This window comes from Gigantopelta aegis, chromosome 8, assembly GCF_016097555.1.
Source record: "Gigantopelta aegis isolate Gae_Host chromosome 8, Gae_host_genome, whole genome shotgun sequence".
NCBI lineage: Eukaryota > Metazoa > Mollusca > Gastropoda > Neomphalida > Peltospiridae > Gigantopelta > Gigantopelta aegis.
Window position 1 is genome coordinate 2,003,257 of NC_054706.1, and position 18,271 is coordinate 2,021,527.

At 39.5% G+C, this 18,271-nt stretch overlaps 1 protein-coding gene across 5 annotated transcripts in view; it reads right to left on the minus strand.

The window, feature by feature from the left end:
* LOC121379130 (annexin-B12-like) overlaps positions 1–18,271 on the minus strand; it is a 49,528-nt gene that overhangs the window by 20,045 nt on the left and 11,212 nt on the right. For 3 of the 5 annotated variants that reach the window (XM_041507613.1, XM_041507612.1, XM_041507614.1), the window contains exons 5-12: positions 17,560–17,880; positions 16,842–16,923; positions 16,039–16,133; positions 10,468–10,581; positions 7,956–8,046; positions 5,913–5,992; positions 4,020–4,076; positions 2,013–2,202 (exon numbers count right to left, since the gene is read on the minus strand). In XM_041507613.1, coding sequence (XP_041363547.1) covers positions 2,013–2,202; positions 4,020–4,076; positions 5,913–5,992; positions 7,956–8,046; positions 10,468–10,581; positions 16,039–16,133; positions 16,842–16,923; positions 17,560–17,880 — 1,030 coding nt within the window. Of the gene's footprint in view, positions 1–2,012; positions 2,203–4,019; positions 4,077–5,912; positions 5,993–7,955; positions 8,047–10,286; positions 10,401–10,467; positions 10,582–16,038; positions 16,134–16,841; positions 16,924–17,559; positions 17,881–18,271 lie in introns of all 5 variants that reach the window. The other 2 variants (XM_041507610.1, XM_041507615.1) reach the window with 1 other exon arrangement.

Genomic DNA, 18,271 nt, shown 5'->3' on the forward strand with positions numbered 1-18,271 from the left:
GGTAAAAACTTTAAAGTCCACTCACTAGACGAGTATTATGTAAAAAACGTTAAAGTCCACTCACTAGACGAGTATTATGTAAAAAACGTTAAAGTCCACTCACTAGACGAGTATTATGTAAAAAACGTTAAAGTCCACTCACTAGATGAGTATTATGTAAAAAACGTTAAAGTCCACTCACTAGATGAGTATTATGTAAAAAACGTTAAAGTCCACTCACTAGATGAGTATTATGTAAAAAACGTTAAAGTCCACTCACTAGATGAGTATTATGTAAAAAACTTTAAAGTCCACTCACTAGATGAGTATTATGTAAAAACTCACATTAAAGTCCACTCACTAGATGAGTATTATGTAAAAAACGTTAAAGTCCACTCACTAGACGAGTATTATGTAAAAAACGTTAAAGTCCACTCACTAGACGAGTATTATGTAAAAAACGTTAAAGTCCACTCACTAGACGAGTATTATGTAAAAAACGTTAAAGTCCACTCACTAGATGAGTATTATGTAAAAAACGTTAAAGTCCACTCACTAGATGAGTATTATGTAAAAAACATTAAAGTCCACTCACTAGATGAGTATTATGTAAAAAACTTTAAAGTCCACTCACTAGACGAGTATTATGTAAAAAACGTTAAAGTCCACTCATAGACGAGTATTATGTAAAAAACGTTAAAGTCCACTCATAGACGAGTATTATGTAAAAAAACGTTAAAGTCCACTCACTAGATGAGTATTATGTAAAAAACGTTAAAGTCCACTCACTAGACGAGTATTATGTAAAAAAACGTTAAAGTCCACTCACTAGACGAGTATTATGTAAAAAACGTTAAAGTCCACTCACTAGATGAGTATTATGTAAAAAACGTTAAAGTCCACTCACTAGATGAGTATTATGTAAAAAACATTAAAGTCCACTCACTAGATGAGTATTATGTAAAAAACTTTAAAGTCCACTCACTAGACGAGTATTATGTAAAAAACTTTAAAGTCCACTCACTAGATGAGTATTATGTAAAAAACGTTAAAGTCCACTCACTAGATGAGTATTATGTAAAAAACATTAAAGTCCACTCAATAGACGAGTATTATGCAAAAAAATTTTAAAGTCCACTCAATAGACGAGTATTATGTACAAAACATTAAAGTCCACTCATAGACGAGTATTATGTAAAAACCATTAAAGTCCACTCATAGACGAGTATTATGTAAAAAACGTTAAAGTCCACTCACTAGATGAGTATTATGTAAAAAACATTAAAGTCCACTCACTAGATGAGTATTATGTAAAAAACTTTAAAGTCCACTCACTAGACGAGTATTATGTAAAAAACGTTAAAGTCCACTCACTAGATGAGTATTATGTAAAAAAACTTTAAAGTCCACTCACTAGACGAGTATTATGTAAAAAACTTTAAAGTCCACTCACTAGATGAGTATTATGTAAAAAACGTTAAAGTCCACTCACTAGATGAGTATTATGTAAAAAACATTAAAGTCCACTCAATAGACGAGTATTATGCAAAAAAAAGGTTAAAGTCCACTCAATAGACGAGTATTATGTACAAAACATTAAAGTCCACTCATAGACGAGTATTATGTAAAAACCATTAAAGTCCACTCATAGACGAGTATTATGTAAAAAACATTAAAGTCCACTCATAGACGAGTATTATGTACAAAACATTAAAGTCCACTCAATAGACGAGTATTATGTACAAAACGTTAAAGTCCACTCAATAGACGAGTATAATGTAAAAAATGTTAAAGTCCACTCAATAGATGAGTATTATGTCAAAATGTTAAAAGTCCAGTCACTAGATGAGTATTATGTCAAAATGTTAAAAGTCCAGTCACTAGGCGGGTATTATGTCAAAATGTTCAAGTTCACTCAATAGACGAGTAATATGCCAGAACGTTAAAGTCCACTCAACAGACAAGTATTATGTCAAAACGTTAAAAGTCCACTCATAAACAAGTATCATGTCAAACCGTTAAAGTCCACTCACTGATTGTCTTCAAGCCAACCTCGACGTTTCCCGAGAACTCGCTGCTGATGGCCTTCTCGATGTCGTGGTTCGACAGACGGCTGTAGGCGTCGAAGACCGCGCGCAGCTGCTCGTAACTCTGCGACGCGATAATCGAATTGAACGTGTTCTCGTCCGTGCCCCATCTCTTCTCACCCGCTTGGTATAACCTCTGTTACAAGGCAAAACGAGGAAGTTTGTTTCATTTAAAGACTCCATTACACACATTGATTTATTAATCATCAGCTACTGGATGTCAAACATTTGGTAATTCGGACATATAGACATAGGACAGTACATACCAAATCTTTTGTTGTAGAAGTTGTGTAACATTGGCGAGGGCTCTACCCCATAACTACATCCCACCCTGTATCGCCAGGTGAGCGCTCTACCCCTAAACTACATCCCACTCTGTATTGCCAGGCGAGTGCTCTACCCCTAAACTACATCCCACTCTGTATCACCAGGCGAGCACTCTACCCCTAAAGTACATCCCACTCTGTATCGCCAGGTGAGCGCTCTACCACTAAACTACATCCCACCCTGTATCGCCAGGTGAGCGCTCTACCCCTAAACTACATCCCACTCTGTATCGCCAGGTGAGCGCTCTACCCCATAACTACATCCCACCCTGTATCACCCGGCGAGCGCTCTACCCCTAAACTACATCCCACCCTGTATCACCCGGCGAGCGCTCTACCCCTAAACTACATCCCACTCTGTATCGCCAGGTGAGCGCTCTACCCCTAAACTACATCCCACCCTGTATCGCCAGGCTACTGTATCGCCAGGCGAGCGCTCTACCCCTAAACTACATCCCACCCTGTATCGCCAGGCGAGCGCTCTACCCCTAAACTACATCCCACTCTGTATCGCCCGGCGAGCGCTCTACCACTAAACTACATCCCACCCTGTATCGCCAGGTGAGCGCTCTACCCCTAAACTACATCCCACCCTGTATCGCCAGGTGAGCGCTCTACCCCTAAACTACATCCCACCCTGTATCGCCAGGTGAGCGCTCTACCACTAAACTACATCCCACCCTGTATCGCCAGGCGAGCGCTCTACCACTAAACTACATCCCACCCTGTATCGCCAGGCGAGCGCTCTACCCCTAAACTACATCCCACCCTGTATCGCCAGGTGAGCGCTCTACCCCTAAACTACATCCCACCCTGTATCGCCAGGTTAGCGCTCTACCACTAAACTACATCCCACCCTGTATCGCCAGGCGAGCGCTCTACCACTAAACTACATCCCACCCTGTATCGCCAGGCGAGCGCTCTACCCCTAAACCACATCCCACCCTGTATCGCCCGGCGAGCGCTCTACCCCTAAACTACATCCCACCCTGTATCGCCCGGCGAGCGCTCTACCCCTAAACTACATCCCACCCTGTATCGCCAGGCGAGCGCTCTACCCCTAAACTACATCCCACCCTGTATCGCCAGGCGAGTGCTCTACCCCTAAACTACATCCCATTCTGTATCACCCGGCGAGCGCTCTACCCCTAAACTACATCCCAGGCGAGCGCTCTACCCCTAAACTACATCCCACTCTGTATCGCCAGGCGAGCGCTCTACCACTAAACTACATCCCACCCTGTATCGCCCGGCGAGCGCTCTACCCCTCACCCTGTATCGCCAGGCTAGCGCTCTACCCCTAAACTACATCCCACCCTGTATCGTCAGGCCAGCGCTCTATCACTAAACTACATCCCACCCTGTATCGCCAGGCGAGCGCTCTACCCCTCACCCTGTATCGCCAGGCTAGCGCTCTATCACTAAACTACATCCCACCCTGTATTGCCAGGCTAGCGCTCTACCCCTAAACTACATCCCATCCTGTATCGCCAGGCGAGCACTCTACCCCTAAACTACATCCCACCCTGTATCGCCAGGCGAGCACTCTACCCCTAAACTACATCCCACCCTGTATCACCCGTAACAGATGATGATAAGTGCTGGTCACATTACGTATCTATTTTACCTGAGCATCGGTTTGTGCCTTCGTCATGTCCACAGGCTGGTTCTCCATACGGCCACCCTGCAAGAGAAATCAAAACCAGGACTTATACTGTACTTAACTCTTAAACAGATTATACGGCCACCCTGCAAGAGAAATCAAAACCAGGAACTTGTACTGTACTTTAACTCTTAAACAGATTATACGGCCACCCTGCAAGAGAAATGAAAACCAGGAACTTGTACTGTACTTAACTCTTAAACAGATTATACGGCCACCCTGCAAGAGAAATGAAAACCAGGAACTTGTACTGTACTTTAACTCTTAAACAGATTATACGGCCACCCTGCAAGAGAAATGAAAACCAGGAACTTGTACTGTAGGGCAATCACATTAAGAAATCAAAACCAGGAACCTGTACTGTGGGGCAACTATTTCATGCCACCACATCAAGAAATCAAAACCAGGAACCTGTACTGTGGGGCAACTCTAAAAACAGATTACACGCCACATCAGCAGATGATGACGAAACTCAACATGACACTAAAGTCTCAGACTCTACAAGAATCTTCGGTCTAGACTCCAAAAGTTTTGTAAGCACAGGGCCAGTGACTTGTACAGGTCACATAACATATTAAACAATATTACTTAAATTGATGAAGACATATGATCTTTTTTTGTCCATGCTAAAGAATAAAATGTGTTATTAAATGTATCAACTTGCACATTATAACAGATTACAGTCATTACATCAATACATGAAGAAAACCCAGTGTTTTCCATCCATGTAAAAGATAAAATGTATTATTATATACATAGCAATGAAATATATAGATCTACGGAAACCATAAACGTCATATCCGGTGAAAAGTCATATTTTCACTGTATTTTAGATACAGTGAAAATATAGAAATCGTATTTACTTTTTTGTAAAAGTGCATGATTAAACTATCTCCCTTTGTCTCGTTTCTTCGTATTTAAATTTGATGATTACCAATGCATCTGACCGAATGTAAAAAATAAAAAATGTAATTTAAACAACTGCACCTATAAAAAAGGGATACGAAGTGCAATTACGACAAAATATATCAAACGAATTGAATACGAAGCTGCATAATGATGACACAATGTAGTGTCATCGAGTGTTAGTGTAATAATTTAACCGCGTTCGACTCGTTTTGTTTTTGTGGGAGTTTTTAGAGGATCGCGTTGTCAGGTATGTTTGCACCGCAGTATTGTTAAATAAATGTTAATAAAGATAATTTTTATTCAAATTTCTTTTTATAAGTCTATGGTCAAGTAAATATTCTGGCAAAGTTCCATAGGAAGAAATATATTATGACGTTACGTGTTTTCGATAGGATAAGCGAAAGATATTACCAAAAAGCGAAAGATATTGTCAAAAATTTGGAAATCTGTATATAATAAATAGACCATTTCATGGTGTTTTTCCGAATACGATTTTTTATGTCAACTCGTGATGTGTGAAAATATGGTTTTCAAACATCACTCGTTGACATAAAAATCGTATTCGAAGAAAACCATGAAATAGCCTCTATTTATTTATATGTATCAGACTGTAGTACATTGGCTCTAAATGTGTGTTACCTCTTTTGAAAATATTTTAAACCGTGACAACACTGACTAGTTCAAATAGAAACTGGAGTGTATCATTTTGGTATCAAAGCCTGTATTTGTTTCTTTTTTTGTAACAAAAAGCAAATACACAACACACACAAAACCCAAACACACTTAAGTTTAACCAAAGTCAACCAAGTGACCGTACTGATTATAAATGAATACTTATACACCCAAGTAAAAACAATGTTTAACATCTGCTTTAAAAGATATAACATAAAGCTGCACACAAACTTAGAAACAGTTTAATAAAATTGCCGTTCTAAAGTATAGTCTTACAGTTGTCATGGAAACCAACAGTTTTCTGAAGTGACCCGAAGTATCACTGATGACATCTTGTTCCAGGGTGCGGCCGTACACTGAAAACAGAGAAGAGGACAAGAGATTCACAACAGTATAGTTTAGACAGAAGAGCTGTAACTTCAAACATAAATACATGTACTATTGGTTTATATCAACAATGTAAGCAGGCATTGAAATAAGCATTGTGTGTGGTAACCCATTTACAGGTTACTTCAAAATATAACCCACAATGCAAACTACTCGGCACACATCTAGTTGACGCTGCTAAAACGCGGATGTTCTGAAATTGTATCGGTGCACGCAAATATCGGTACGAGAAACAAAATCCAGATGTAAATTATCTAGTGGGCGCTGCTTAAACGCGGATTGCCGAAATTGCTTGAAATTGCACAAGTGCGCACAAACATCGGTGCAATTTCGTACAAGAAAACGGAACGTGGAAGTAAATTCATCTAGTGGACGCTGCTTAAACTTGGAATGACTATAATTTCTTGCAATTGCACAAGTGCGTGCGAACATCTATTTAATTCCTTATGAAATAATTAAACGCAGAAGTGTGGAATGCATTGCCTGGTTTACATTCGGAAACAAACGTTGAAATTTTTGTCAACAACAAAACACCATTGTCGACTTTTCTTACATATGGTAACCTCTCGGTAACCTGAATGACCTTTCTGGATTTATTTCAATGCCTGTGTAAGGAAATTTAATCCATATGGGATAACCACCGAGTAAATTTATATCCTCATTTTGTACGTTATCACAATGCTCTGAATCTGTTTGTAGTATAAAACAAACTGTACTTAAACCTCTAGACTAACTACAACCACACTCACTCATTTTGTACGCTGCCACAATGCTCTGTATCTGTTTGTAGTGTACAACAAACTGGACTTAAACCTCTAGACTAACTACAACCACACTCACTCATTTTGTACGCTGCCACAATGCTCTGTATCTGTTTGTAGTGTACAACAAACTGGACTTAAACCTCTAGACTAACTACAACCACACTCACTCATTTTGTACGTTGCCACAATGCTCTGAATCTGTTTGTAGTGTACAACAAACTGTACTTAAACCTCTAGACTAACTACAACCACACTCACTCATTTTGTACGCTGCCACAATGCTCTGTATTTGTTTGTAGTGTACAACAAACTGGACTTAAACCTCTAGACTAACTACAACCACACTCACTCATTTTGTACGTTGCCACAATGCTCTGAATCTGTTTGTAGTGTACAACAAACTGTACTTAAACCTCTAGACTAACTACAACCACACTCACTCATTTTGTACGCTGCCACAATGCTCTGTATTTGTTTGTAGTGTACAACAAACTGGACTTAAACCTCTAGACTAACTACAACCACACTCACTCATTTTGTACGTTGCCACAATGCTCTGAATCTGTTTGTAGTGTACAACAAACTGTACTTAAACCTCTAGACTAACTACAACCACACTCACTCATTTTGTACGTTGCCACAATGCTCTGTATCTGTTTGTAGTGTACAACAAACTGGACTTAAACCTCTAGACTAACTACAACCACACTCACTCATTTTGTACGTTGCCACAATGCTCTGAATCTGTTTGTAGTGTACAACAAACTGTACTTAAACCTCTAGACTAACTACAACCACACTCACTCATTTTGTACGCTGCCACAATGCTCTGTATCTGTTTGTAGTGTACAACAAACTGGACTTAAACCTCTAGACTAACTACAACCACACTCACTCATTTTGTACGTTGCCACAATGCTCTGAATCTGTTTGTAGTGTACAACAAACTGTACTTAAACCTCTAGACTAACTACAACCACACTCACTCATTTTGTACGCTGCCACAATGCTCTGTATTTGTTTGTAGTGTACAACAAACTGGACTTAAACCTCTAGACTAACTATAACCACACTCACTCATTTTGTATGCTGCCACAATGCTCTGTATTTGTTTGTAGTGTACAACAAACTGGACTTAAACCTCTAGACTAACTGCAACCACACTCACTCATTTTGTATGCTGCCACAATGCTCTGAATCTGTTTGTTGTTCCTGGTGCACAGAATTTCCATGATAGCTCCTTCGTCCGTTCCCAGACCCTGCAACACGAAGTGGACATTTAGAAGACACCGACAGTGATAAACAAATTACATCAATGTTTGTTTTGATTAACAAAAACACCTTCGTCTAAACATAGCCTGCTTCCCTGACCAAGTTAATACGTAGAATATAACACACCAAAACCAGTTAACGTTTGTTTTGTTTGATGACACCACTAGAGCACACAGATTTATTAATAACTGTCTTTTCAGTTTCATTTCTTTTCAACTTATTTCTGTGCTTATATCTAATTGGGATTGAAGCACGTTGTCATGGACACACATCTCCGCTATCTGTCCAGGACAGTGGGTTAGTTGTTAGTTGTTATTGGTTAGTGAGAGAGAAGAAGGTGTAGTGGTCGTACACCTACCCATTGAGTCGTTAAAACTGGCTCTGGGTGGGAGTCGGGCAGTGAACCCTGTCTTTTCAAATACCAGTGTGGGGCACTGGTTGATGAAGAAAACAAACAATTAGAGAATGGTCCACCAACAAGGTTTGATCCTATGACCAAAGTGCCTCAGACAAGTGCTCTACCGATTGAACCAGATTCCCCTTCCCCATACGATACACAAAATTACAAAATAAAACATGTAAATATTTGTTTCAAGTAACATAAACATTGTACACTGATGTTTACCTGGTCCCTTGAACAAGCCATCATGGTAATAAACAATAGTTATAAACAATGTTTGTATATATATATATATGAGCTAACAATATTTATGAAAATTAAAACATTCATTGTTCAAGGTCCCAACTGGATTGATCATTAATGTGTGGCTTGTCCTATTCTGTACGTTCTAGAGATGAACAGGATCCTGGAAAACTAAAAATATAAAATCCACAAAACTTTGTAGTAGGGATATCATGAGCTTTTTATGAAAGAACAAGGACCGGACAGTTTTAGGCTGGAAGTTACAAATGGGAAATCTGATGGGGTTTTTATTTCTTAAGTTTGAGAACTTCCATATACCCTGTTGAAGAGAGATGTGCAAAGCCTGGCTTTCTGGACGACCATTGATGAGTACGATAAAAATAACTCAGTGGATTTGATTCATTTCTAGATCTTGGAAGAATTATCAAAACATAATGGAATAACTGAAGGAAGAAAAACATATGCAAAAAAATTAAAAAGTAAAAATAATAATAAAATAAAATGAAATGAAAACTGAAGAAGGAAATTACAGGCATCTGAATCATCTACTTTTAGAAAAGCACTTAAAGCATGGGTCTTGTAGATCTTTAAAAAACCCACATGATTAATGAGATTGATTACATAAAGTAAAACATTACATGTGTGTACACACACACACACACACATACACACAACATGCACACATACATACACACATACATACATACATACAAGGCACATACATACAAACAAACAACACAACACAGACACACATGGACATGACTACAGTATTATTTCACCCCATGATAGGGAAGGGAACTGTATTAACGTGCCCACATCCTTACGGTTCAGGCACGCCCACCGTGGTTTCGGGTTCTGACTCCGCCAGCCCACGATTCCATGGCGGGGTCCCATGATAGTACATGTTCACACACACACGCTTCTGCAAGTAAGAGCTTAAAGTATAAAGATAAAGTCATCAGCAATGTGAGTCTTACAACACTGAACAACAAATTGTGTTTGCCATAGTAAGTTAATGAAGCAACAAAATAGAAAATCACCAAAACAAATCAATTTGATTGACACTGAAAACAGCTGTAGAAATACTAAACATCGAGAAGCAGACAATACGACCATTCTTATCATGAAAGGAAATGTTTTAGTAAACAAATAAAGGGACACTACTCCAGGATATAGCTAAGGTTGAATCGTATTGGCTTGCACCCCATCGGTGCTCGAGAAAGTGTTCGACCCATCGGGTAGTTCAACCTAATCATTCGGTCAACATACAAGGGCTATTTTTGGTTCGCACGTTGCGGTGTATTCCGAGTTCAACCCAACGAAATACTACTGTATATGTAATTTCAGTGTAATGCTGGGGCATTCCCAGTAATACTTACACAAACAACACACTACAGCATGTTATGTCGACTACACAAGGGTTAATCAAGTTAACAACTAAGCGTTTGGAGAAAAAAACAGTGTAACCGAATAAAAGTAGAAAGTAACACACTGTAACTTTCGCATTTACCACAACAATTTTCACTAACAAAAAAAAAGCTGATTGGAGAAGATTTTTACAGATCTGCACGCCAGTTGACCTACTTTCATGGCTCGCTTTAACTCATACGCGTCATACTCCTCGGGTTTCATCATCAGGGCGATAACGGCCTGCTCGAAGTTACGCGACAACTCACTCTTCAGGTCCTTGACTAAGTCCTGAAACAAACGAACACACCAATCAAACGGCGTAACATACACACACCAATCAAAGCCCGTAACGTACTCTCATAGCTCGCTTCAGCTCGTACGCGTCGTACTCATCCGGCTTCATCAACAGGGCGATCAGCGAATCCTCAAAGTGTGCAGACAGCTCACTCTTTAAGTCATTTAAAAGGTCCTGAAATGGCATAAAAGAAAACAACTCATTTATAGTTTTTATGTATGTGCATGTATCCATGCATGTGTACATACATGGTTGAATGTGTGTGTCTGTGTCTGTGTTGTGTGTGTATGTGTCTCGTGTGTGTGTGTCTCTCTGTGTGTGTGTGTGTTTCTGTGTCCATGTGTGTGGTGTGTGTGCCTGTGTTTGTGTGTGTGTCTGTGTGTGTTTCTGTGTGTCCATGTGTCTATGTGTGTGGTGTGTGTCTGTGTGTGTCTGTGTGTGTCTGTGTGTGTCTGTATGTGTGTGTGTGTATATGTGTGTGCCTGTATTTCTGTGTTTGTTCTCTCTGTGTGTGGTATGTGTCTGTGTGTGCCTGTGTCCATTGTGTGGTATGTATCTGTGTGTGTATGTGTCCATTGTGTGGTATGTGTCTGTGTGTGCCTGTGCCTATGTTTGTGTGTGGTGTGTGTGTGTATGTGTGTTAGTGTGTGTGTCTGTGTCTAAGTGTGTGTGTATGTGTGTTAGTGTGTGTGTCTGTGTCTAAGTGTGTGTGTGTATGTGTGTTAGTGTGTGTGTCTGTGTCTAAGTGTGTGTGTATGTGTGTTAGTATGTGTCTAAGTGTGTGTGTGTGTGTGTATGTCTTTGTGTGTGTATGTGTATGTCTGTGTGTGTATGTCTTTGTGTGTGTCTGTGTGTGTGAGTGTGTCTGTGCATTTGTCTGTGTGTGTCTGTCTTTGTATGTGTGTGTGTGTGTATGCGTGTTAGTGTATGTGTGCCTGTGTCTGTGTTAGTGTATGTGTATGGCTGTGTGTGTGTGTCTATGTGTATGGCTGTGTGTGTGTGTGTGTGTGTGTGCATGTGTGTGTGTGTGCATGTGTATGTGTGTGTCTGTCTTTGTATGTGTGTGTGTGTGTGTGTCTTTGTATGTATGAGTGTTTGTGTGATTTGCTTTTCATGCATTTCAATCACAATTATATCAAGAGAAAAGTCACACAAGTTCAATCAGAATTTAACTTAAATTATGTTCCAAATACCACAACATGAAAAAAATATATACTCTGTCAAAAAAGAAACGCATAGGTGATAGGGAAAGAAGAAAAGTGTTTGATTTTACCAAATATAGTTTTTTTGTACAAAGTTGCTGAATGACCATGTTTGTTAATGTTCCTGGAATGGGACAGCATGCCCAAATGCACCCTAAAACAAATTTATCGCACATTGTGCGACAATTGCAGGAAATCAGCGTGAAATGGTCAGATTTTGGGGAATGCACGTGAAACTCGGGGAAAAGATTGGGGTAGTGATGGGTATTTAAAGCTGCAATGCTCGCAATGATGTCTCATTTCCATTTCGACATAGACGAGTTACAAAATGCCAAGACTAAACCTGCCGAATCGAAACATTGCAATTGGCCGCCTCCAGTTAGGTGAATCGCAGTCAGCAGTCGCACGCCACACAAACGTCCATAAGAGCACCATTTCACGTCTCTGGAACAGGTACCAGCAGTTTCAATCAGATGAAATCCGGCCCAGAAGTGGAAGACCTCGCATAACAACTGCAGCACAAGATTGCTACATCCGGGTTCTGCACTTGTGTCACTGAACTGCCACAGCAACGAACACTGCTGGATGCATACCTGGTTTGAGAAGGGTGCCTGCACAAACCATTCAGAACTGACTTCGAGAAGCTGGTTCAGGGGTTAGGAGACTGTATGTTGGCCATGTCCTGCGACGTCAACATTGACATTTACGTGTTCACTGGTGCACGAATGTACAGGGATGAAACTTGGGAAACTGACGGCGAGTATGGTTCAGTGACGAGTCATGTTTTCTTCTACAGCGACGTGATGGACGACAACCTGTTTACAGACGCTGCAATGAAAGTTTTGCCAACAACTGCGTCACCCAAGTTGACAAGATTCGGTGCAGGGAGAGTCATGATGTGGGAAGCCACCTCATACACCGGCAGAAGTGAACTTGTGCTTGTACAAGTCAACCTGACAGCTGTATGCTACCAGGATGAAATTCTTCGCCGTCACATGCTTCCCATTTTGTATCGACAGAGAGAACTCTTTAAGCAGGACAATGCCAGGCCGCTTCTGCAACTGTCACATGCACTGCAGGAAGAATGGGCTAGGATTCCATGTGCCTGCAAACCTTGAAATAAAACAGTTTGGTATACCTGACACAATGTCCTGCACCAATCAATTTGTGCCTGACATAAAAGAAATTGTACCCGTCACAAAACATTGTAAATAAAAATGAAATAAAGTAAGTTTTATGTTGTTTAATAATTGATATATTTAATTACTAAATAATCAATGCAATAATTAAGGCAATATTTATTATTGTTACGTACTTACGTCTATGATGCATTAATATATGTCCTCTGGTAAAGCTGTATCCTAACCAACTGCGAGCTACATGAGCGATTATTTTGGAAATCATGGTTTTCAACTGCCATATCCTAACCGCATGCGTGCGACCTGTCGTGTCGCGCGCCTACAGTGAGCATGCGGCAATGGAAATCAATGATTTTTAAAATAATCGCTCGCGGACGGTTAGGATAGGGCTTAAGAAAGCCATGAAACTGTCGTCATTATCACTTTGGGTTGAACTTTCAGATTCATGATGATCTGACTCTGACTGATCCATTTTTTTCAATGTCATCAGTGTCATGTTTGTGGTAATATTCTATATTTTTGGTTGCCGAGTGATCTTTAGTATTTGCCACACGCAGATTTGTGGACCCTTTGATCCATGCGTCCGAAAAATCTTAATTATACTGCATTTCGTTTTGAAAAATTTTGCAGAGCAAACACGTCATAAGTGTAACCTCGCCTTTGGAATTTTCTTCAAAATGTAGCCACAAAGAGGCATTTGTTTTAACTAAATCCTCCTTTTGCCATTTTAATTCAGTGCTAGATTTTAAGATACTACTCTGCAGGATATTCGTTTGGGAATTTTTGGGGGACGATTTAATCGGCGGCTGCCCGCCGCAGATACCAGGAACAGGGACAGTTGATTTGTCATTATCAGTACCTGTCTGTTCTTTTACAGCAAAGACTGAAGTTATTTTGTTCAACATCCTTTAATTATTAACCACGAGGCAATTTGAATTGCAAACTTTAAACGAAAACGCCACAGGAATTATACACTAAGTACGAAAGGTCAATTACTAATATGCGTGACATCACTTTTTACAATGTAAGTTCCCGCAAAATCGAGACTATGAAAAATCCTACTAAACAGGTACGCGGACTGTAGATGAACTTCATGTTGGACTGTCAAGTGCCCCGCAAAACGGTTCGAATCCCACTGGTACACATTGGTGTTTTTTCATTCGTAATCTTTTTTTTCTTTTTTTTAATCAATGCATTAAGTGTATTCGACTCCAAAACAGCCGGCTATTACTACAACGCGAGCTTCGGACATGGTGACCGGCACAATCGACATTGTTACTGACAAGTTACAAATTTGTACCGGACAATGACCGTGACCGGCCGCTTATTTCAAGGCTTGTGCCTGGATTCAGAGACTCATTCAGTCTATGCCTCATGAGACGCTGTTTGGTGACGAAAACGCCTTCACTCAGTCAGTGTCAGTCCATAGCAAGAACTTTGTCACATACTCATGTAAAATTTGACTGTGATACGATCATAACTAACGAAATTATGCCATTTTGTATTAAAGAGATAATTCCATGGATATTTCGCCTATGTGTTTCTTTTTTGACAGAGTATAATTGGTTCACTGTTCTGAATCCATTGTGTAAAAAACTACCATAAAACTGTTGTGGAGTAAATAATTTGTGATTAACGAATGTTAGTTCTTCACCAGTATGTGGAACTGAAAACATGCAACCTGCCCGTGTTGGTTCCTGTTAGATTTTAGTACATGCAAAGAAACCACTGGCCTGACTGTGCTAACGACGTGTCTCATATCTAAGATATATTTTGTTTTAACAGTGGTACCTGTCAACCACTGACTTTGTGCCCTGTAAATATAAGTTCATCATGTTTTATAGTTTAAGTGTACAGCCAGTATTGTTCATCTCTGTTCATTTCCCACAATTGTTTTACTAAGTATTATTCAGAATATCCCAAACAAATCCATGTCTTTTTCTAAGCAGGTTAAGGCACTCAGTAAAAGAGATACACATTTTTCAGATGTCTTCCTAAATCAGTGTCCATAAAGAGTTTAATCTCAAATCTCTTTAAGTTGCATTCTATCACAGCAGAAAGTTCAAAGTTTGAGGTGCAACATCAATTAGGGCTAGTTCTTGGTGAGCAAAACAATTCTCCAAATTGTCTATTGAACATAAAAAATTGCAGAAATTGTCAGTTATTTTCTAAAAAATGTCAATTATTACAGGAAATTATTTCGCCAAACTAAAATAAAATTCACCAACTGCTTTCAAAATTCGCCACTGGCGAATTTGGTGAAGTAAAAATAGCTGCGGCTCTAATTGGTAGTAATATGTGACATTGTTTATTTGTGCAAATATCATTATCTATTGGCAATAAATAAACACACTTGTATTTGTTAAACAGTATTATGCAGTATACACCAGAGGCTGATTCATGTGTAGGGTACCCCTAAACAAAGGAACTGCCATTTTCTGTAAAAATTAGGGTTGCTAATAAAAACACTGATAAAATCTCTTAAATGGATGTGATCCACACACAAAAACATTATGTTATAGATAGACTAAATTTGTGGTGTTCCACGTTTTATTGGTGTACTGCCTGGGTGTGTTAACATCATTGGCGATGGGAAGTCATTTCACCTAAGAATTATGATGTTTAAAAAGCCAGTACCAGTTCGTATCAAGCATAACTGTATCACTGATTGGTAAATCAGTCTGTGATTTTTTTTAATTCCAGCACATTCAGCAGGTAATAATTATACCTCTGACTGGTAAAAACATTTGCGAAACAGTCAAATTCCAGTACATTTAACAGGTCACAATTATACCTCTGAATGGTAAAAACATTTGCGAAACAGTCAAATTCCAGTAAATTCAATAGGTTATAATTATACCTCTGACTGGTAAAAAAATTTGTGAACAGTCAAATTCCAGTACATTCAATAGGTTACAATTATACCCCCAACTGGTAAAATGTTGGTGAACAGTCAAATTCCAGTAAATTCAATAGGTTACAAGTATACCTCTGTTTGGTAAAAACGTTTGTAAACAGTCAAATTCCAGTACATTCAATAGGTCACAGTTATACTTCCGACTGGTAAAACCATTTGTGTACAGTGAAATTCCAGTACATTCAATAGGTCAGTTATACCTCAGACTGGTAAAATGTTTGTGAACAGTCAAATTCCAGTAATACCTCTGACTGGTAAAAAAATTTGTGAAGAGTCAAATTCCAGTACATTCAATAGGTGACAAAGGTGATTTTTAGATTACTGAGAAAAGTGAAGAATCTGCATAAAAATGTAATGAAACTTGTGTACACACCCTGCCAAAGCACGTCTTGTACATCAGTTTGATCTGCATTCTCTGCTCGTTACTACGGTAACCCAAGATATCTACAATAGCCTTTTCATCAGTTCCTGAAAGAAAAAGGAAAATAAAAGTAAAAAATATTCCTACACCACAGGTCAAAATATCACTTATCAAACAGAATTTAAAATTTAGATTTGATCAAAATATTTCACAATTGTTTTTAAAAGGCAATTCAATAATTAATGTTTAACGTACCTTGATATTTCCCACTGACAGAGGAGCACACAGCCAGTCTTTGATATAGCAGTAACATTAGAAACAAATTTCTAGTAAAAATATGCCTCACTTTTAAACAGCCGAGCCCATTAGAAGTTGTGTAATCCATATGTTGCTAACAACAAGACCTAACTACATGTATGTCTAGTCTTAGCAAAAGCAAGAGTTGTCTCTTTGTTGAAGTCCAGTTACTTTTAGGGAAAATGCATAAAACATAAGTGATGCAATTCTATATCATTGTGAAGGAATAAAAAAAAATACTTTCTTTATATTTTCCAGAATTTTAACTATTAAATCTTCTTTTTCTAACAACCATAACTCTGAACATAATCAGTTTGGTTATCATCCTTCGAAGGTTTACATATGATTTTACGTAGAAAATAATACAAGTTTTAACTTATTCTTTTTTGTGTATACTATATATTAAATATGTTTATTCACATAAACATGGTGACATTGTTTTAGTGTAAACAACATACACCCAGCAATATATTGTGTTAGTATAAACCCAGCGATGCCCACCATTATTTCTGACCTACCGAATCCCTTCATCGCCTTCCTTAGGATCTGGGCATCAGTCTCAGCATTGAAATTTCTTGCTGGCTGCACTGTCCCTTGTTCCTGTAATTTAACAACCATTCATTATACACTGGATTCTATCTCAAAGTAAAAAAAACTAGTTTTAGGAAGCACCAATAAACAGAAAAACTTAAAACAGTAAAATTATGGCCAAGATTCCTAATTCAACTGTAGAATTTGTTTTTTAAAGTTTAAATGGTTTTAAAGTTATTAGGCAGTCTCAGTTATGTTTTGGCTGTCGGAACAATGACTGTATCAATATGTATTTGTGATGTGAAGTGGGAGGGGCACGTGCCATTGTGGGGAGGGGGGCACGTGCCATTGTGGGGAGGGGGGCACGTGCCATTGTGGGGAGGGGGGCACCAGCACGTACTTGTATTTTGACCATGTACCAGACTAGAGTGTGATCACCAGACAGTAAAGAAACGGCTCAGAGAAAACCTGTAACACTGACCTGTATCTTGTACCCTGTACTAGTCTAAGAGTGTGATCACCAGACAGTAAAGAAACGGGTCAGAGAAAACCTGTAACACTGACCTGTATCTTGTACCCTGTATTAGTCTAAGAGTGTGATCACCAGACAGTAAAGAAACGGGTCAGAGAAAACCTGTAACACTGACCTGTATCTTGTATTCTGTACTAGTCTAAGAGGGGTCGGAGAAAACCTGTAACACTGACCTGTATCTTGTATCCTGTACTAGCAGATCCTCCTGCTTGAGGTGTGTATCCGGTCCCGTAACCTCCGGCTGGTGGTGCTGACCCCTGGGGCTGATACCCACCTGGAGCTCCGTACCCAGGGTTCATCTGTGGCTGCCCGTAACCTCCCTGCTGGGGAGGCTGGCTGTAACCGCCTTGTTGAGGAGGTTGACCGTACCCTCCTGCGGCTGGCTGACCAGGGACTCCACTCGGAGGCTGGCCGTAAGCACCACCTGGTGCTGAACCGTATCCCCCTCCCTGAGGAGGTTGTGAAGGGTAACCAGGGGCACTGCCATAGCCAGACTGAAAAAGATAAACATGTAACTCAGAGTTCTGCCTGGGAAGTTATCACTGGTGGAAATAATATGCTGAAGACAAACATGTAACTCAGCATGGGAAGTTATCACTGGTGGAAACAATATGCTGAAGTGTGAAACCCATCACTTTGCTGTGCTGATTAAATATCATAAGCAGCAGACATCAACAAAATTGAAAGGAGTAATTAATTGCTCCCCTAGCTTAGATTATGGGGAACCATTTACGATATTACCGTATTGATACCAGTTAAATTCCAATGCCCAGGAAAACCATGGCTGTATCAGTACATGTATTAGTTGGGCTGCTGGTGCTCTGTTGCACTTGCCAGCATGGGTCGACACCTCCGCCCATGACAAGCGTGCGCTACAACAACTTG